This window comes from Salmo salar, chromosome ssa06, assembly GCF_905237065.1.
Source record: "Salmo salar chromosome ssa06, Ssal_v3.1, whole genome shotgun sequence".
NCBI lineage: Eukaryota > Metazoa > Chordata > Actinopteri > Salmoniformes > Salmonidae > Salmo > Salmo salar.
In genome coordinates, this window is record NC_059447.1 from 4,166,972 (window position 1) to 4,190,000 (window position 23,029).

The 23,029-nt window shown below is 45.7% G+C and overlaps 1 protein-coding gene across 2 annotated transcripts in view; it reads left to right on the plus strand.

Annotated features, from left to right (window-relative positions):
- LOC106606188 (periplakin) overlaps window positions 1-23,029 on the plus strand; it is a 48,257-nt gene that overhangs the window by 4,106 nt on the left and 21,122 nt on the right. The window contains exons 2-5 of one of the 2 annotated variants that reach the window (XM_045719570.1): window positions 17,078-17,177; window positions 17,515-17,669; window positions 21,777-21,897; window positions 21,983-22,108. In XM_045719570.1, the coding sequence (XP_045575526.1) occupies window positions 17,078-17,177; window positions 17,515-17,669; window positions 21,777-21,897; window positions 21,983-22,108 (502 nt within the window). The other variant, XM_045719571.1, reaches the window with a different exon arrangement.

Below are 23,029 nucleotides of genomic sequence, written 5' to 3' on the forward strand. Positions count from 1 at the left end.
AAACTGTAGACCAGAGGTCCACCTCCCCCAGACCATCCATCCTAATACAAACTGTAGACCAGAGGTCCACCTCCCCCAGGCCATCCATCCTTCTAATACAAACTGTAGACCAGAGGTCCACCTCCCCCAGGCCATCCATCCTAATACAAACTGTAGACCAGAGGTCCACCTCCCCCAGGCCATCCATCCTTCTAATACAAACTGTAGACCAGAGGTCCACCTCCCCCAGACCATCCATCCTTCTAATACAAACTGTAGACCAGGGGTCCACCTCCCCCAGGCCATCCATCCTAATACAAACTGTAGACCAGAGATCCACCTCCCCCAGGCCATCCATCCCTTTAATACAAACTGTAGACCAGAGGTCCACCTCCCCCAGACCATCCATCCTAATACAAACTGTAGACCAGAGGTCCACCTCCCCCAGACCATCCATCCTAATACAAACTGTAGACCAGAGGTCCACCTCCCCCAGACCATCCATCCTTCTAATACAAACTGTAGACCAGAGGTCCACCTCCCCCAGACCATCCATCCTTCTAATACAAACTGTAGACCAGGGGTCCACCTCCCCCAGGCCATCCATCCTAATACAAACTGTAGACCAGAGGTCCACCTCCCCCAGACCATCCATCCTAATACAAACTGTAGACCAGAGGTCCACCTCCCCCAGACCATCCATCCTAATACAAACTGTAGACCAGAGGTCCACCTCCCCCAGACCATCCATCCATCCTAATACAAACTGTAGACCAGAGGTCCACCTCCCCCAGACCATCCATCCTAATACAAACTGTAGACCAGAGGTCCACCTCCCCCAGGCCATCCATCCTAATACAAACTGTAGACCAGAGGTCCACCTCCCCCAGACCATCCATCCTTCTAATACAAACTGTAGACCAGAGGTCCACCTCCCCCAGGCCATCCATCCTAATACAAACTGTAGACCAGAGGTCCACCTCCCCCAGGCCATCCATCCTTCTAATACAAACTGTAGACCAGAGGTCCACCTCCCCCAGGCCATCCATCCTAATACAAACTGTAGACCAGAGGTCCACCTCCCCCAGACCATCCATCCTTCTAATACAAACTGTAGACCAGAGGTCCACCTCCCCCAGGTCATCCATCCCTTTAATACAAACTGTAGACCAGAGGTCCACCTCCCCCAGACCATCCATCCTTCTAATACAAACTGTAGACCAGAGGTCCACCTCCCCCAGGCCATCCATCCTAATACAAACTGTAGACCAGAGGTCCACCTCCCCCAGACCATCCATCCTAATACAAACTGTAGACCAGAGGTCCACCTCCCCCAGGCCATCCATCCTTCTAATACAAACTGTAGACCAGAGGTCCACCTCCCCCAGGCCATCCATCCTTCTAATACAAACTGTAGACCAGAGGTCCACCTCCCCCAGACCATCCATCCTAATACAAACTGTAGACCAGAGGTCCACCTCCCCCAGGCCATCCATCCTAATACAAACTGTAGACCAGAGGTCCACCTCCCCCAGACCATCCATCCTAATACAAACTGTAGACCAGAGGTCCACCTCCCCCAGGCCATCCATCCTTCTAATACAAACTGTAGACCAGAGGTCCACCTCCCCCAGGCCATCCATCCTAATACAAACTGTAGACCAGAGGTCCACCTCCCCCAGGCCATCCATCCTAATACAAACTGTAGACCAGAGGTCCACCTCCCCCAGGCCATCCATCCTAATACAAACTGTAGACCAGAGGTCCACCTCCCCCAGACCATCCATCCTTCTAATACAAACTGTAGACCAGAGGTCCACCTCCCCCAGGCCATCCATCCTAATACAAACTGTAGACCAGAGGTCCACCTCCCCCAGGCCATCCATCCTTCTAATACAAACTGTAGACCAGAGGTCCACCTCCCCCAGGCCATCCATCCTCAATACAAACTGTAGACCAGAGGTCCACCTCCCCCAGACCATCCATCCTAATACAAACTGTAGACCAGAGGTCCACCTCCCCCAGGCCATCCATCCTAATACAAACTGTAGACCAGAGGTCCACCTCCCCCAGGCCATCCATCCTTCTAATACAAACTGTAGACCAGAGGTCCACCTCCCCCAGGCCATCCATCCTAATACAAACTGTAGACCAGAGGTCCACCTCCCCCAGGCCATCCATCCTTCTAATACAAACTGTAGACCAGAGGTCCACCTCCCCCAGACCATCCATCCTTCTAATACAAACTGTAGACCAGAGGTCCACCTCCCCCAGGCCATCCATCCTAATACAAACTGTAGACCAGAGGTCCACCTCCCCCAGGCCATCCATCCTTCTAATACAAACTGTAGACCAGAGGTCCACCTCCCCCAGACCATCCATCCTAATACAAACTGTAGACCAGAGGTCCACCTCCCCCAGACCATCCATCCTAATACAAACTGTAGACCAGAGGTCCACCTCCCCCAGGCCATCCATCCTTCTAATACAAACTGTAGACCAGAGGTCCACCTCCCCCAGACCATCCATCCTAATACAAACTGTAGACCAGAGGTCCACCTCCCCCAGACCATCCATCCTAATACAAACTGTAGACCAGAGGTCCACCTCCCCCAGGCCATCCATCCTAATACAAACTGTAGACCAGAGGTCCACCTCCCCCAGACCATCCATCCTTCTAATACAAACTGTAGACCAGAGGTCCACCTCCCCCAGGCCATCCATCCTAATACAAACTGTAGACCAGAGGTCCACCTCCCCCAGACCATCCATCCATCCTAATACAAACTGTAGACCAGAGGTCCACCTCCCCCAGACCATCCATCCTAATACAAACTGTAGACCAGAGGTCCACCTCCCCCAGACCATCCATCCATCCTAATACAAACTGTAGACCAGAGGTCCACCTCCCCCAGGCCATCCATCCTTCTAATACAAACTGTAGACCAGAGGTCCACCTCCCCCAGACCATCCATCCTTCTAATACAAACTGTAGACCAGAGGTCCACCTCCCCCAGGCCATCCATCCTTCTAATACAAACTGTAGACCAGAGGTCCACCTCCCCCAGGCCATCCATCCTTCTAATACAAACTGTAGACCAGAGGTCCACCTCCCCCAGACCATCCATCCTAATACAAACTGTAGACCAGAGGTCCACCTCCCCCAGGCCATCCATCCTCAATACAAACTGTAGACCAGAGGTCCACCTCCCCCAGACCATCCATCCATCCTAATACAAACTGTAGACCAGAGGTCCACCTCCCCCAGGCCATCCATCCTAATACAAACTGTAGACCAGAGGTCCACCTCCCCCAGGCCATCCATCCTAATACAAACTGTAGACCAGAGGTCCACCTCCCCCAGGCCATCCATCCTAATACAAACTGTAGACCAGAGGTCCACCTCCCCCAGACCATCCATCCTTCTAATACAAACTGTAGACCAGAGGTCCACCTCCCCCAGACCATCCATCCTAATACAAACTGTAGACCAGAGGTCCACCTCCCCCAGGCCATCCATCCTTCTAATACAAACTGTAGACCAGAGGTCCACCTCCCCCAGACCATCCATCCTAATACAAACTGTAGACCAGAGGTCCACCTCCCCCAGGCCATCCATCCTAATACAAACTGTAGACCAGAGGTCCACCTCCCCCAGACCATCCATCCTTCCTAATACAAACTGTAGACCAGAGGTCCACCTCCCCCAGGCCATCCATCCTTCTAATACAAACTGTAGACCAGAGGTCCACCTCCCCCAGGCCATCCATCCTAATACAAACTGTAGACCAGAGGTCCACCTCCCCCAGGCCATCCATCCTTCTAATACAAACTGTAGACCAGAGGTCCACCTCCCCCAGGCCATCCATCCTAATACAAACTGTAGACCAGAGGTCCACCTCCCCCAGACCATCCATCCTAATACAAACTGTAGACCAGAGGTCCACCTCCCCCAGGCCATCCATCCTTCAATACAAACTGTAGACCAGAGGTCCACCTCCCCCAGGCCATCCATCCTTCTAATACAAACTGTAGACCAGAGGTCCACCTCCCCCAGACCATCCATCCTTCTAATACAAACTGTAGACCAGAGGTCCACCTCCCCCAGACCATCCATCCTAATACAAACTGTAGACCAGAGGTCCACCTCCCCCAGGCCATCCATCCTTCTAATACAAACTGTAGACCAGAGATCCACCTCCCCCAGGCCATCCATCCTAATACAAACTGTAGACCAGAGGTCCACCTCCCCCAGACCATCCATCCTTCTAATACAAACTGTAGACCAGAGGTCCACCTCCCCCAGACCATCCATCCTAATACAAACTGTAGACCAGAGGTCCACCTCCCCCAGGCCATCCATCCTTCTAATACAAACTGTAGACCAGAGGTCCACCTCCCCCAGACCATCCATCCTTCTAATACAAACTGTAGACCAGAGGTCCACCTCCCCCAGACCATCCATCCTAATACAAACTGTAGACCAGAGGTCCACCTCCCCCAGGCCATCCATCCTAATACAAACTGTAGACCAGAGGTCCACCTCCCCCAGGTCATCCATCCTAATACAAACTGTAGACCAGAGGTCCACCTCCCCCAGGCCATCCATCCTTCTAATACAAACTGTAGACCAGAGGTCCACCTCCCCCAGGCCATCCATCCTTCTAATACAAACTGTAGACCAGAGTTCCACCTCCCCCAGGCCATCCATCCTAATACAAACTGTAGACCAGAGGTCCACCTCCCCCAGGCCATCCATCCTTCTAATACAAACTGTAGACCAGAGGTCCACCTCCCCCAGGCCATCCATCCTAATACAAACTGTAGACCAGAGGTCCACCTCCCCCAGGCCATCCATCCTCAATACAAACTGTAGACCAGAGGTCCACCTCCCCCAGGCCATCCATCCTAATACAAACTGTAGACCAGAGGTCCACCTCCCCCAGGCCATCCATCCTCTAATACAAACTGTAGACCAGAGGTCCACCTCCCCCAGGCCATCCATCCCCTAATACAAACTGTAGACCAGAGGTCCACCTCCCCCAGACCATCCATCCTTCTAATACAAACTGTAGACCAGAGGTCCACCTCCCCCAGGCCATCCATCCTAATACAAACTGTAGACCAGAGGTCCACCTCCCCCAGGTCATCCATCCTTTAATACAAACTGTAGACCAGAGATCCACCTCCCCCAGGCCATCCATCCTTCTAATACAAACTGTAGACCAGAGGTCCACCTCCCCCAGGCCATCCATCCCTTTAATACAAACTGGCCACTCCTATAGACATAGACTAGAAATCACTGGCCACTCCTATAGACATAGACTAGAAATCACTGGCCACTCCTATAGACATAGACTAGAAATCACTGGCCACACCTATAGACTACAAATCACTGGCCACTTTAAGAAATTGAACACTAGTCACTTTGATAATGTTTACATATCTTGCATTACTCATCTCATATGTATATACTGTATTCTATATTATTCTACTGTATCGTAGCCCATGCCGCTCTGACATTGCTCGTCCGTATATGTATATATTGTTAATTACATTCCTTTACTTAGATTTGTGTGTATTGGGTATATGTTGTGAAATTGTTATATATTTTAGCAATAATGCCCAAGGGGGTGTGGTATATGGCAAATATACCACTGCTAAGGGCTGTTCTTACGCACGATGCAACGAGGAGTGCCTGGATACAGACCTTAGCTGTGGTATATTTGCCATATAGCACAAACGCCCGAGGTGCCATTTTGCTATTATAAACTGGTTACCAATGTAATTAGAGTAGTAAAAATACATGTTTTCTCATACCCGTGGTATACGGTCTGATATACCACAGCTGTCAGCCAATCAGCATTCAGGGCTCGAACCACCCAGTTTATAATACTTGTTAGATATTACTGCACTGTTGGAGATAGAAGCTCAAGCATTTCGCTACACCCGCAATAACATCTGCTAAAGATGTGTATGTGACCAGTAACATTTGACCACTCCTCCATCCCTCCTCCATTCTCCATCCCTCCTCCATTCTCCACCCCTCCTCCATCCACCCCCACTCCTCCATCCACCTCCCATCCCTCCCCACTCCTCCATCCCTCCCCCTATAGACTGTAAACATCTATTTGTATAACCTCCTAGCCTTCTTGACAATCAGGAAACAAGACAAGACACAGAACAACTTTCTGCACCAAACATCACATTGTCAAATAATCAGCTCAACAGAAGTAAAAGTTTACAAAAACTGTGGACATCATATCATTTAGGACCAGTTGGAACCAGGGACATCATATTATTTAGCCCCAGTTGGATCCAGGGACATCATATCATTTAGCCCCAGTTGGATCCAGGGACATCATATCATTTAGCCCCAGTTGGAACCAGGGACATCATATCATTTTGACCCAGTTGGATCCAGGGACATCATATCATTTTTCCCCAGTTGGAACCAGGGACATCATATCATTTAGCCCCAGTTGGATCCAGGGACGTCATATCATTTAGCCCCAGTTGGATCCAGGGACATCATATCATTTAGCCCCAGTTGGATCCAGGGACATCATATCATTTTGCCCCAGTTGGAACCAGGGACATCATATCATTTAGCCCCAGTTGGATCCAGGGACATCATATCATTTAGCCCCAGTTGGAACCAGGGACATCATATCATTTTGCCCCAGTTGGAACCAGGGACATCATATCATTTTGCCCCAGTTGGATCCAGGGACATCATATCATTTTTCCCCAGTTGGAACCAGGGACATCATATCATTTAGCCCCAGTTGGATCCAGGGACATCATATCATTTAGCCCCAGTTGGATCCAGGGACATCATATCATTTAGCCCCAGTTGGAACCAGGGACATCATATCATTTTGCCCCAGTTGGATCCAGGGACGTCATATCATTTAGCCCCAGTTGGATCCAGGGACATCATATCATTTAGCCCCAGTTGGATCCAGGGACATCATATCATTTAGCCCCAGTTGGAACCAGGGACATCATATCATTTTGCCCCAGTTGGAACCAGGGACGTCATATCATTTAGCCCCAGTTGGAACCAGGGACATCATATCATTTAGCCCCAGTTGGAACCAGGGACGTCATATCATTTAGCCCCAGTTGGAACCAGGGACATCATATCATTTAGCCCCAGTTGGATCCAGGGACATCATATCATTTAGCCCCAGTTGGAACCAGGGACATCATATCATTTTGCCCCAGTTGGAACCAGGGACGTCATATCATTTTGCCCCAGTTGGAACCAATGCCAGTTTCACAAGAATCCAACAGTTTGTCAGTGGTTGAAAACACCCAGACTCTTTGCACAGTGTGCAATGCAATCACACTGACTTTTGAATAGATATGGCAAGGACTATAATTTATTATTTAATTAAAATGTCAAGCCGGGGCATGGAAACCGTAACATATGATTTAATCAAACTATGAATACCTTGAAAGGTCACATATGCAAACAGTTGTACATTTCTGTTATTAGAACACCTGTCTACTAATGCTATATATATCATATCTATGAATTTCTAGTACTGTCTATTTCTATGTGCCTGAAGCTGGATACTGGGTCCATACAACAGTGAGATCTTATTCAGACAAGCTGATTTATCACATACCAGCCCTGGGTTCAAAGCCTTTCATATCCTCTTTCTGGGCTTGATTGAGCTTGCCTGGCGCAATGGATCCAATAGAATATGAAACCGTCACAAAAGACCCAACCCTGTTCATCTGGCACCCCGGGCAGACGAAAGCAAACGCTGAAAGTGTTTCAAGTATTTTGAAAAGCATTTGAACCCAATTCTGGTATGTGATAAATCAACCTGTCTGAATAAGATCCCACCATTGTTTAGACTTGATCAGAACCCCAGTCCAATACCCAGCTTCAGGGACGTAGAAATAGACACTACTATAGATCGATATGTATAACCAACAGGTGATCTAATATCAAAAATATAAAACTCTTACTCTTCAATGCACTCATCACTTCATCACTTCATACTGCAGGTGATTTAAAGATCATTCTCTGTTACATAAAGGAGAATGGAACCTGTTGGACCAGTTCTGTAGGAGGAGAAGAAGAAGCACCTTCTGGAGATGACAGATTACAAAAATACTCTACAACTAGTTCTGTCCTCAGGAGGACATCATAACCAGGATCAACACTGTGCTAGAACTAGTTCTGTCCTCAAGAGGACATCATAACCAGGATCAACACTGTGCTAGAACTAGTTCTGTCCTCAGGAGGACATCATAACCAGGATCAACACTGTGTTATAACTAGTTCTGTCCTCAGGAGGACATCATAACCAGGATCAACACTGTGTTATAACTAGTTCTGTCCTCAGGAGGACATCATAACCAGGATCAGCACTGTGTTATAACTAGTTCTGTCCTCAGCAGGACATCATAACCAGGATCAACACTGTGTTATAACTAGTTCTGTCCTCAGGAGGACATCATAACCAGGATCAACACTGTGTTATAACTAGTTCTGTCCTCAGGAGGACATCATAACCAGGATCAACACTGTGTTATAACTAGTTCTGTCCTCAGGAGGACATCATAACCAGGATCAACACTGTGTTATAACTAGTTCTGTCCTCAGGAGGACATCATAACCAGGATCAACACTGTGTTATAACTAGTTCTGTCCTCAGGAGGATATCATAACCAGGATCAACACTGTGTTATAACTAGTTCTGTCCTCAGGAGGACATCATAACCAGGATCAACACTGTGCTAGAACTAGTTCTGTCCTCAGGAGGACATCATAACCAGGATCAACACTGTGTTATAACTAGTTCTGTCCTCAGGAGGACATCATAACCAGGATAAACACTGTGTTATAACTAGTTCTGTCCTCAGGAGGACATCATAACCAGGATCAACACTGTGTTATAACTAGTTCTGTCCTCAGGAGGACATCATAACCAGGATCAGCACTGTGTTATAACTAGTTCTGTCCTCAGGAGGATATCATAACCAGGATCAACACTGTGTTATAACTAGTTCTGTCCTCAGGAGGATATCATAACCAGGATCAACACTGTGTTATAACTAGTTCTGTCCTCAGGAGGACATCATAACCAGGATCAACACTGTGTTATAACTAGTTCTGTCCTCAGCAGGACATCATAACCAGGATCAACACTGTGTTATAACTAGTTCTGTCCTCAGGAGGATATCATAACCAGGATCAACACTGTGTTATAACTAGTTCTGTCCTCAGCAGGACATCATAACCAGGATCAACACTGTGTTATAACTAGTTCTGTCCTCAGCAGGACATCATAACCAGGATCAACACTGTGTTATAACTAGTTCTGTCCTCAGGAGGACATCATAACCAGGATCAACACTGTGTTATAACTAGTTCTGTCCTCAGGAGGACATCATAACCAGGATCAACACTGTGCTAGAACTAGTTCTGTCCTCAGGAGGACATCATAACCAGGATAAACACTGTGCTATAACTAGTTCTGTCCTCAGGAGGACATCATAACCAGGATAAACACTGTGCTATAACTAGTTCTGTCCTCAGGAGGACATCATAACCAGGATCAACACTGTGTTATAACTAGTTCTGTCCTCAGGAGGACATCATAACCAGGATAAACACTGTGTTATAACTAGTTCTGTCCTCAGGAGGACATCATAACCAGGATCAACACTGTGTTATAACTAGTTCTGTCCTCAGGAGGACATCATAACCAGGATCAACACTGTGTTATAACTAGTTCTGTCCTCAGGAGGACATCATAACCAGGATCAACACTGTGCTAGAACTAGTTCTGTCCTCAGGAGGACATCATAACCAGGATCAACACTGTGTTATAACTAGTTCTGTCCTCAGGAGGACATCATAACCAGGATGAACACTGTGTTATAACTAGTTCTGTCCTCAGGAGGACATCATAACCAGGATCAACACTGTGTTATAACTAGTTCTGTCCTCAGCAGGACATCATAACCAGGATAAACACTGTGTTATAACTAGTTCTGTCCTCAGCAGGACATCATAACCAGGATCAACACTGTGTTATAACTAGTTCTGTCCCCAGGAGGACATCATAACCAGGATCAACACTGTGTTATAACTAGTTCTGTCCTCAGGAGGACATCATAACCAGGATCAACACTGTGTTATAACTAGTTCTGTCCTCAGGAGGACATCATAACCAGGATCAGCACTGTGTTATAACTAGTTCTGTCCTCAGGAGGACATCATAACCAGGATCAACACTGTGTTATAACTAGTTCTGTCCTCAGGAGGACATCATAACCAGGATAAACACTGTGTTATAACTAGTTCTGTCCTCAGGAGGACATCATAACCAGGATCAACACTGTGTTATAACTAGTTCTGTCCTCAGGAGGACATCATAACCAGGATCAACACTGTGTTATAACTAGTTCTGTCCTCAGGAGGACATCATAACCAGGATCAACACTGTGTTATAACTAGTTCTGTCCTCAGGAGGACATCATAACCAGGATCAACACTGTGTTATAACTAGTTCTGTCCTCAGGAGGACATCATAACCAGGATAAACACTGTGTTATAACTAGTTCTGTCCTCAGGAGGACATCATAACCAGGATCAACACTGTGTTATAACTAGTTCTGTCCTCAGGAGGACATCATAACCAGGATCAGCACTGTGTTATAACTAGTTCTGTCCTCAGGAGGACATCATAACCAGGATCAACACTGTGTTATAACTAGTTCTGTCCTCAGGAGGACATCATAACCAGGATAAACACTGTGTTATAACTAGTTCTGTCCTCAGGAGGACATCATAACCAGGATCAACACTGTGTTATAACTAGTTCTGTCCTCAGGAGGACATCATAACCAGGATCAACACTGTGCTAGAACTAGTTCTGTCCTCAGGAGGACATCATAACCAGGATCAACACTGTGTTATAACTAGTTCTGTCCTCAGGAGGACATCATAACCAGGATCAACACTGTGTTATAACTAGTTCTGTCCTCAGGAGGACATCATAACCAGGATCAACACTGTGTTATAACTAGTTCTGTCCTCAGGAGGACATCATAACCAGGATCAACACTGTGTTATAACTAGTTCTGTCCTCAGGAGGACATCATAACCAGGATCAACACTGTGTTATAACTAGTTCTGTCCTCAGGAGGACATCATAACCAGGATCAACACTGTGTTATAACTAGTTCTGTCCTCAGGAGGACATCATAACCAGGATCAACACTGTGTTATAACTAGTTCTGTCCTCAGGAGGACATCATAACCAGGATCAACACTGTGTAATCATGACCTAGGAGAGTGGAATTGGCAAGTGGTACCGGAGTGCCAAGTCTAGGACAAAAAGGCTTCAACAGTTTTTACCCACAAGCCATAAGACTCCTGAACAGGTAACCAAATGGTTACCCGGACTATTTGCATTGTGTGCCCCCCCCCCCACCCCTCTTTTTACGCTGCTACTACTCTCTGTTCATCATATATGCATAGTCACTTTAACTATACATTCATGTACATACTACCTCAATTAGCCCGACTAACCGGTGCCCCGGCACATTGGCTAACCGGGCTATCTGCATTGAGTCCCGCCACCCACCACCCGCCAATCTCTCTTTTACGCTACTGCTGCTCTCTGTTCATCATATTTGCATAGTCACTTTAACCATATCTACATGTACATACTACCCCAATCAGCCTGACTAACCGGTGTCTGTATATAGTCTCTCTACTGTATATAGTCTCTCTACTGTATATAGCCTCTCTACTGTATATAGCCTTGCTACTGTATATAGCCTCTCTACTGTATATAGCCTCTCTACTGTATATAGCCTCTCTACTGTATATAGCCTCTACTGTATATAGTCTCTCTACTGTATATAGCCTCTCTACTGTATATAGCCTCTCTACTGTATATAGCTTCTACTGTATATAGCCTCTCTACTGTATATAGCCTCTTACTGTATATGGTCTCTCTACTGTATATAGCCTCTCTACTGTATATAGCCTCTCTACTGTATATAGCCTCTACTGTATATAGCCTCTCTACTGTATATAGTCTCTCTACTGTATATAGCCTCTCTACTGTATATAGCCTCTTACTGTATATGGTCTCTCTACTGTATATAGCCTCTCTACTGTATATAGCCTCTACTGTATATAGCCTCTCTACTGTATATAGCCTCTTACTGTATATGGTCTCTCTACTGTATATAGCCTCTCTACTGTATATAGCCTCTCTACTGTATATAGCCTCTACTGTATATAGCCTCTCTACTGTATATAGCCTCTCTACTATATATAGTCTCTCTACTGTATATAGCCTCTCTACTGTATATATCCTCTACTGTATATAGCCTCTCTACTGTATATAGCCTCCCTACTGTATATAGCCTCTACTGTATATAGCCTCTACTGTATATAGCCTCTCTACTGTATATAGTCTCTCTACTGTATATAGCCTCTCTACTGTATATAGCCTCTCTACTGTATATATCCTCTACTGTATATAGCCTCTCTACTGTATATAGCCTCCCTACTGTATATAGCCTCTACTGTATATAGCCTCCCTACTGTATATAGCCTCGCTACTGTATATAGCCTCGCTACTGTTATTGTTCACTGTTATTTACTGTTGTTTTATTCCCTTACTTATCTATTGTTCACCTAATACCTATTTTCTTTACTTAGAAAATGCACTGTTAGTTAGAGCCTGTAAGTAAGCATTTCACTGTAAGGTCTACACCTGTTGTATTCGGCGCACGTGACAAATAAACGTTGATTTGATTTATGTGCCATCAGAATGTGGTTTACTGGTTGATGGCACTTCACCAGCTCCTCCATCAATGACAGCAGGCTCCCATGAGAGAGGAGTGAGTCACACAATACTGTTTCCAATGACAAGATGAATGTAGGCTGTTGAGTCCAATCATGTTTCATCATGTCTTCTCTTCAATAGAGAGTTAGGGGGGAGGAAAGTTGGAGAGAGTTGGTGTGTGTGTGTGTGTGTGTGTGTGTGTGTGTGTGTGTGTGTGTGTGTGTGTGTGTGTGTGTGTGTGTGTGTGTGTGTGTGTGTGTGTGTGTGTGTGTGTGAAGTATTGTATGAAAGCAAAGATGATTTATAGTAGCTTATTTGCATGTACAGTATGATCTAAGAACCGTGCCGCAGAAGGAACGCTGGGAGTTCTGGAATGTCTCCTCTCTGCATGGTGTTCTGAACAGAGATCAGTAGTTAGTGTGATGGGCTGGGAGTTCTGGAATGTCTCCTCTCTGCATGGTGTTCTGAACAGAGATCAGTAGTTAGTGTGATGGGCTGGGTGTTCTGGAATGTCTCCTCTCTGCATGGTGTTCTGAACAGAGATCAGTAGTTAGTGTGATGGGCTGGGTGTTCTGGAATGTCTCCTCTCTGCATGGTGTTCTGAACAGAGATCAGTAGTTAGTGTGATGGGCTGGGTGTTCTGGAATGTCTCCTCTCTGCATGGTGTTCTGAACAGAGATCAGTAGTTAGTGTGATGGGCTGGGTGTTCTGGAATGTCTCCTCTCTGCATGGTGTTCTGAACAGAGATCAGTAGTTAGTGTGATGGGCTGGGTGTTCTGGAATGTCTCCTCTCTGCATGGTGTTCTGAACAGAGATCAGTAGTTAGTGTGATGGGCTGGGTGTTCTGGAATGTCTCCTCTCTGCATGGTGTTCTGAACAGAGATCAGTAGTTAGTGTGATGGGCTGGGTGTTCTGGAATGTCTCCTCTCTGCATGGTGTTCTGAACAGAGATCAGTAGTTAGTGTGATGGGCTGGGTGTTCTGGAATGTCTCCTCTCTGCATGGTGTTCTGAACAGAGATCAGTAGTTAGTGTGATGGGCTGGGTGTTCTGGAATGTCTCCTCTCTGCATGGTGTTCTGAACAGAGATCAGTAGTTAGTGTGATGGGCTGGGTGTTCTGGAATGTCTCCTCTCTGCATGGTGTTCTGAACAGAGATCAGTAGTTAGTGTGATGGGCTGGGTGTTCTGGAATGTCTCCTCTCTGCATGGTGTTCTGAACAGAGATCAGTAGTTAGTGTGATGGGCTGGGTGTTCTGGAATGTCTCCTGTCTGCATGGTGTTCTGAACAGAGATCAGTAGTTAGTGTGATGGGCTGGGTGTTCTGGAATGTCTCCTCTCTGCATGGTGTTCTGAACAGAGATCAGTAGTTAGTGTGATGGGCTGGGTGTTCTGGAATGTCTCCTCTCTGCATGGTGTTCTGAACAGAGATCAGTAGTTAGTGTGATGGGCTGGGTGTTCTGGAATGTCTCCTCTCTGCATGGTGTTCTGAACAGAGATCAGTAGTTAGTGTGATGGGCTGGGTGTTCTGGAATGTCTCCTCTCTGCATGGTGTTCTGAACAGAGATCAGGTGTTCCATTTTAAACTCACAGGTAAACAGACTGGAGACATGTTTTCTGACGCACAAAGCTTTTTATAGAAACACTTCTAATATTATCCAGGGTATCAGTCTGTCTCTGCTTTAGTAATCTAGTTGCTGTTGTTGTTGGGCAAGGAAAAGATGTGTAAAGATGAGTGAGGAAGAGTCATGTAGTTAGGTGCCCAAGCTATATACTGTAGTTTCTTGTTGCCTCCACTGCAGTACTTTTAGGTTATATGAGCCAATGTGTTTTATTTAATCAATTACACTGAGTATGAACAAAGGTGTGTTTTAATGTCAGTGTTTTCCACAGCACTATGCAAACAGTATGTCAGATTAGACAATGGTGTTACTGTCCTGGTCTGGCGATGGCCTGATTTACATGCCTCTAATGTAGGCTGTTGAGTCCAATCATGTTTCATCATGTCTTCTCTTCAATAGAGAGTTAGGGGGGAGGAAACGAGGAGAGGAAGCTACTAGACTATTGAGATGAAGGAGAGGAGATGAGGAGAGGAAGCTACTAGACTATTGAGATGAAGGAGAGGAGATGAGGAGAGGAAGCTACTAGACTATTGAGATGAAGGAGAGGAGATGAGGAGAGGAAGCTACTAGACTATTGAGATGAAGGAGAGGAGAGGAGACGAGGAGAGGAAGCTACTAGATTATTGAGATGAAGGAGAGGAGACGAGGAGAGGAAGCTACTAGACTATTGAGATGAAGGAGAGGAGGAGAGGAAGCTACTAGACTATTGAGATGAAGGAGAGGAGGAGAGGAAGCTACTAGATTATTGAGATGAAGGAGAGGAGATGAGGAGAGGAAGCTACAAGACTATTGAGATTGAGGAGAGGAAGCTATTAGTCTATTGGATGAAGGAGAGGAAACTACTAGACTATTGAGATGCAGCCCATGATATCTGAACCATGGGAGATGTGCAGCAGGGAGCTTTCAGGTTCATTCAGGGTTAGCAGACACGGCAGGCAGACGGTGAAGTGAGGGCAAGGCAAGTGCACTTCATTCAGTCACTCATCTGATTACCTCCTTAATGACAGCTACCATTTTAAGCATCCCTGCTGAAGAGCAGTGTTAATCCTGACTGAGTCTGTTACTAAGATGAAGACTGGAGCTTAGTTACTGACTGGATCCATCTTTCATTTCTAACAGTCTGAAGAGTTGATTTATCCCTCAGTCAACGTTAGCATGTCAAAGTTAACAGTTTTGTTTAAGTTTAAAGCTACAGTCCGCGATTTGGGAAAGTATCAACGTAGGGTCCTGTTTACTAGTGTAGGCCCACATTATGACACATAGTTTTAATGTCTGTTGCTCAAGTCCATTTTGTACTCGGAACAGAACTCACAGATGGTCTCTAAAGGTTTTCAGAGAGATACGGTCACTGCAGACTCTTTCCTTTTAAAGGCATAGTTCACCCAACTGTGAACTATCCCTGTAACCTAACAGTGGTCTTTCTGTACTTAGAACAGAACTCACAGGTGGTCTGTATGTAGAACTAACTGGTGTCTTCTCCCCTCAGATGGTCTGTATGTAGAACTAACTGGTGTCTTCTCCCCTCAGGTGGTCTGTATGTAGAACTAACTGGTGTCTTCTCCCCTCAGATGGTCTGTATGTAGAACTAACTGGTGTCATCTCCCCTCAGATGGTCTGTATGTAGAACTAACTGGTGTCTTCTCCCCTCAGATGGTCTGTATGTAGAACTAACTGGTGTCTTCTCCCCTCAGATGGTCTGTATGTAGAACTAACTGGTGTCTTCTCCCCTCAGATGGTCTGTATGTAGAACTAACTGGTGTCTTCTCTCCTCAGATGGTCTGTATGTAGAACTAACTGGTGTCTTCTCCCCTCAGATGGTCTGTATGTAGAACTAACTGGTGTCTTCTCCCCTCAGGTGGTCTGTATGTAGAACTAACTGGTGTCTTCTCTCCTCAGATGGTCTGTATGTAGAACTAACTGGTGTCTTCTCCCCTCAGATGGTCTGTATGTAGAACTAACTGGTGTCTTCTCCCCTCAGATGGTCTGTATGTAGAACTAACTGGTGTCTTCTCTCCTCAGATGGTCTGTATGTAGAACTAACTGGTGTCTTCTCCCCTCAGGTGGTCTGTATGTAGAACTAACTGGTGTCTTCTCCCCTCAGATGGTCTGTATGTAGAACTAACTGGTGTCTTCTCCCCTCAGATGGTCTGTATGTAGAACTAACTGGTGTCTTCTCCCCTCAGGTGGTCTGTATGTAGAACTAACTGGTGTCTTCTCCCCTCAGGTGGTCTGTATGTAGAACTAACTGGTGTCTTCTCCCCTCAGATGGTCTGTATGTAGAACTAACTGGTGTCTTCTCCCCTCAGATGGTCTGTATGGGGGGGGTCACACTGTTCCCCATCATCCCTAGCAAACACAGCTGATTAAACTCATTGCGTTCTAAACTGAAGAACATGATTAGGTGATTATTGGAGTCAGGTGTGTTAGCTGGGGCCAAAGTGGGACACCAATCTGGCCCCAGAGGACTGGAGTTGCCCATCCCAGGTCTAGAAGAACGTTTTGAAGAATGTTTGTTTTACTTGCAATGACAGTCATATATGGTTGTTTTGACCTACTTCGGTTGAATGCATTGCATCGGTTGAATGCAGTCGCTCTGTATAAGTTAAATGACTCAAATTTAACTGTCGTCACCTACTCCTTCCAGGGCACCCTCCTCTGAGCTGTCTGCTCTGATTGAGAAGCTGCAGAAGAATGCTGATAAGGTGGAGAAGCTCATCCTTGAGACGGAGCAAAACCTCAACAAGGTAAAGAACCGCATCACACAGAACCTCATAGAACCGCTTAGAACATCATAAAACCACACAGAACTGGATAGAATCTCAAAGATCATCATATAACATCGTACAACCTCATAGAACTGCGTAGAACCGCATAGAACCTCAGAACTACATAGAACCTCAAAGAAACACACAGAACTTCATAGAACGTCACAGAACCTTCTGATAGGTTTTGATAATGCAACAACAACATCATATTGGGGGCTCTGGCAGACTGTTTGCATTATCCTAATTGGCTCTGCGTGGCTCTCAATGTCTTTGACAATATCATATGAAAACCTTTGACTGCTCTGTGTTGTATCAGGATGTGAGTAAGATCAACGAGGGCAAGAAGCCTCTGTACCAGGACGACACCAACAAGCGCATCCTAAGCTCTCTGGAGCTGCTGCAAGGCCTGGATGAGGACGCCGTCGACGCAAAACGCCTGCAGCACCCCCAGGCTGAGATGATCGAACAGGAGTGAGTTATATACACTACACTAGATATACCTACTGTACCTGCAGCACCCCCAGGCTGAGATGATCGAACAGGAGTGAGTTATATTATCTAGTAGATATACACTACACTAGATATACCTACTGTACCTGCAGCACCCCCAGGCTGAGATGATCGAACAGGAGTGAGTTATATTATCTAGTAGATATACACTACACTAGATATACCTACTGTACCTGCAGCACCCCCAGGCTGAGATGATAGAGCAGGAGTGAGTTATATTATCTAGTAGATATACACTACACTAGATATACCTACTGTACCTGCAGCACCCCCAGGCTGAGATGATCGAACAGGAGTGAGTTATATTATCTAGTAGATATACACTACACTAGATATACCTACTGTACCTGCAGCACCCCCAGGCTGAGATGATCGAACAGGAGTGAGTTATATTATCTAGTAGATATACACTACACTAGATATACCTACTGTACCTGCAGCACCCCCAGGCTGAGATGATCGAACAGGAGTGAGTTATATACACTACACTAGATATACCTACTGTACCTGCAGCACCCCCAGGCTGAGATGATTGAACAGGAGTGAGTTATATTATCTAGTAGATATACACTACACTAGATATACCTACTGTACCTGCAGCACCGCCAGGCTGAGATGATAGAACAGGAGTGAGTTATATTATCTAGTAGATATCACAGATATACCTACTGTACCTGCAGCACCCCCAGGCTGAGATGATAGAGCAGAAGTTATATTATCTAGTAGATATACACTACACTAGATATACCTACTGTACCTGCAGCACCGCCAGGCTGAGATGATCGAACAGGAGTGAGTTATATTATCTAGTAGATATACACTACACTAGATATACCTACTGTACCTGCAGCACCGCCAGGCTGAGATGATAGAGCAGGAGTTATATTATCTAGTAGATATGTACCTACTGTACCTGCAGCACCGCCAGGCTGAGATGATAGAGCAGAAGTTATATTATCTAGTAGATATATACCTACTGTGCCTGCAGCACCGCCAGGCTGAGATGATAGAGCAGGAGTTATATTATCTAGTAGATAAGAACTTGCAGCACCGCCAGGCTGAGATAATAGAGCAGGAGTTATATTATCTAGTAGATATGTACCTACTGTACCTGCAGCACCGCCAGGCTGAGATGATAGAGCAGGAGTTATATTATCTAGTAGATATATACCTACTGTGCCTGCAGCACCGCCAGGCTGAGATGATAGAGCAGGAGTTATATTATCTAGTAGATATGTACCACTTCTGCAGCACCGCCAGGCTGAGATGATAGAGCAGGAGTTATATTATCTAGTAGATATGTACCTACTGTACCTGCAGCACCGCCAGGCTGAGATGATAGAGCAGGAGTTATATTATCTAGTAGATATGTACCTGCAGCACCGCCAGGCAGAGATAATAGAGCAGGAGTTATATTATCTAGTAGATATGTACCTACTGTACCTGCAGCACCGCCAGGCTGAGATGATAGAGCAGGAGTTCTATTATCTAGTAGATATGTACCTACTGTACCTGCAGCACCGCCAGGCTGAGATGATAGAGCAGGAGTTATATTATCTAGTAGATATGTACCTGCAGCACCGCCAGGCCGAGATAATAGAGCAGGAGTTATATTATATAGTAGATATGTACCTACTGTACCTGCAGCACCGTCAGGCTGAGATGATAGAGCAGGAGTTCTATTATCTAGTAGATATGTACCTACTGTACCTGCAGCACCACCAGGCTGAGATGATAGAGCAGGAGTTATATTATCTAGTAGATATGTACCTACTGTGCCTGCAGCACCGCCAGGCTGAGATGATAGAGCAGGAGTTATATTATCTAGTAGAATATATGTACCTACTGTACCTGCAGCACCGCCAGGCTGAGATGATAGAGCAGGAGTTATATTATCTAGTAAAATATATGTACCTACTGTACCGCAGCACCGCCAGGCCGAGATAATAGAGCAGGAGTTATATTATATAGTAGATATGTACCTACTGTACCTGCAGCACCGCCAGGCTGAGATGATAGAGCAGGAGTTCTATTATCTAGTAGATATGTACCTACTGTACCTGCAGCACCGCCAGGCTGAGATGATAGAGCAGGAGTTATATTATCTAGTAGATATGTACCTACTGTGCCTGCAGCACCGCCAGGCTGAGATGATAGAGCAGGAGTTATATTATCTAGTAGATATATACCTACTGTACCTGCAGCACCGCCAGGCTGAGATGATAGCGCAGGAGCTATATTATATAGTAGATATGTACCTGCAGCACCGCCAGGCTGAGATAATAGAGCAGGAGTTATATTATCTAGTAGATATGTACCTACCCGCAGCACCGCCAGGCTAAGATAATAGAGCAGGAGTTATATTATCTAGTAGATATGTACCTACTGTACCTGCAGCACCGCCAGGCTGAGATGATAGCGCAGGAGCTATATTATATAGTAGATATGTACCTGCAGCACCGCCAGGCTGAGATGATAGAGCAGGAGTTATATTATATAGTAGATATGTACCTGCAGCACCGCCAGGCTGAGATGATAGAGCAGGAGTTATATTATATAGTAGATATGTACCTGCAGCACCCCCAGGCTGAGATGATAGAGCAGGAGTTATATTATATAGTAGATATGTACCTGCAGCACCGCCAGGCTGAGATGATAGAGCAGGAGCTATATTATCTAGTAGATATATACCTACTGTACCTGCAGCACCGCCAGGCTGAGATGATTGAGCAGGAGTTATATTATATAGTAGATATGTACCTACTGTACCTGCAGCACCGCCAGGCTGAGATGATAGAGCAGGAGTTATATTATCTAGTAGATATGTACCTATTGTACCTGCAGCACCGCCAGGCTGAGATGATAGAGCAGGAGTTATATTATATAGTAGATATGTACCTGCAGCACCGCCAGGCTGAGATAATAGAGCAGGAGTTATATTATATAGTAGATATGTACCTACTGTACCTGCAGCACCGCCAGGCTGAGATGATAGAGCAGGAGTTATATTATCTAGTAGATATGTACCTATTGTACCTGCAGCACCGCCAGGCTGAGATGATAGAGCAGGAGTTATATTATATAGTAGATATATACCCACTGTACCTGCAGCACCGCCAGGCTGAGATGATTGAGCAGGAGTTATATTATCTAGTAGATATGTACCTGCAGCACCGCCAGGCTGAGATGATAGAGCAGGAGTTATATTATCTAGTAGATATGTACCTACTGTACCTGCAGCACCGCCAGGCTGAGATGATAGAGCAGGAGTTCTATTATCTAGTAGATATGTACCTACTGTACCTGCAGCACCGCCAGGCTGAGATGATAGAGCAGGAGTTCTATTATCTAGTAGATATGTACCTACTGTACCTGCAGCACCGCCAGGCTGAGATGATAGAGCAGAAGTTATATTATCTAGTAGATATATACCTACTGTACCTGCAGCACCGCCAGGCTGAGATGATAGAGCAGAAGTTATATTATATAGTAGATATGTACCTGCAGCACCGCCAGGCTGAGATGACAGAGCAGAAGTTATATTAAATAGTAGATATGTACCTGCAGCACCGCCAGGCTGAGATGATAGAGCAGGAGTTCTATTATCTAGTAGATATGTACCTACTGTACCTGCAGCACCGCCAGGCTGAGATGATAGAGCAGAAGTTATATTATCTAGTAGATATATACCTACTGTACCTGCAGCACCGCCAGGCTGAGATGATTGAGCAGGAGTTATATTATATAGTAGATATAATACACTGATACACTTAAGCAATAAGGCACAAGGGGGTGTGGTGTATTGGCCATATACCACAAACCCCCGAGGTGCCTTAATGCTATTATAAACTGGTTACCAATGTAATTAGAGAAGTAAAAATACATGTTTTGTCATACCTGTGGTATACGGTCTGATATACCATGGCTGTCAGCCAATTAGCATTCAGGGCTGGAACCACCCAGTTTATAATAGATATTATACCCTCTTTAGCTCAACCCTGAGCTCCACTCACTCACTCCACTGTTGAGTTGTCACCCTGTGTCGTCACCCTGTGTCGTCTTCTCCAGTATGAAGCAGCTGAGAGTGAGACTAAGGAAGCTGAGAGAGGACCATGACCGCATCTACCACCTGACCCGCTCTGAGGGCCTGCCGAGCATCAACTGGGGCAAGATCATAGAGGAGAAACAGGTGAGGGGAACACACACACACACACACACACACACAGTTTACACACACAATAACATAAACCTAATCTCTTTCTTCTTCCGACCAGGGCAACCTGAGCAACAAGGGTTTTGGTCAGGACCTGCCGACCATAGAGAACGAGGTGGAGGAACACAACATCTTTCACAGTGAGGTGGAGGCCCTGGCCCCTCACATCTCAGCCAGCGACGACAAGGTAGGACTAACAACCAGCATAGAAACTAACTGATTCGTTGTGTTTATACTCAGTCATTTACTAGTCTCCTATCCAGGAAGATAATCATGGCTTTATTTATAGCCCACTTACCTGACAGCGACAACAGCAACCACTCTGAAAGTTCCAGTTATGAGGAAATAAACAGACATATATTGTACTGAATGATTGTCAACAATGACTCATTACTCACAAAACAAACCTTCACACATCACATTCAAATGTAGTTCTTTAGTGGAGTCTCTGCTCCAGAGGGACTTTCAATAACGTTGTTTAAATAACCAGGCATTTCAGACAGCGAAAACACGGTAGGACTAACAGCCACTCAGGCCAACTCCAAGCCCACTCCAGTTAGAAACTGTTGCATTTGAAAAACAAAGACTGTTTTTACATTTTCAGGTTTCACTAAAATACCCACGTATACACCTAATTATTACAGTGTGTAAAGACACGAATCTCGAATCATTTCTGACTTCTCCACACCATTTACAGTCGTTCAATGCGATCAATGCCACATGGACATATGTTAGTGAGGATTTCTGTATCCCCAGTCAAGCTCAATATCATTTAAAATGCCTGAAAGGGAGGAGCGCTCACAGAAAGGTCCATGCAGTAATATTCTCTTTACTTCTCTCTCTCTCTCTCTCTCTCTCTCTCTCTCTCTCTCTCTCTCTCTCTCTCTCTCTCTCTCTCTCTCTCTCTCTCTCTCTCTCTCTCTCTCTCTCTCTCTCTCTCTCTCTCTCTCTCTCTCTCTCTCTCTCTCTCTCTCTCTCTCTCTCTCTCTCTCTCTCTCTCTCTCTCTCTCTCTCTCTCTCTCTCTCTCTCTCTCTCTCTCTCTCTCTCTCTCTCTCTCTCTCTCTCTCTCTCTCTCTCTCTCTCTCTCTCTCTCTCTCTCTCTCTCTC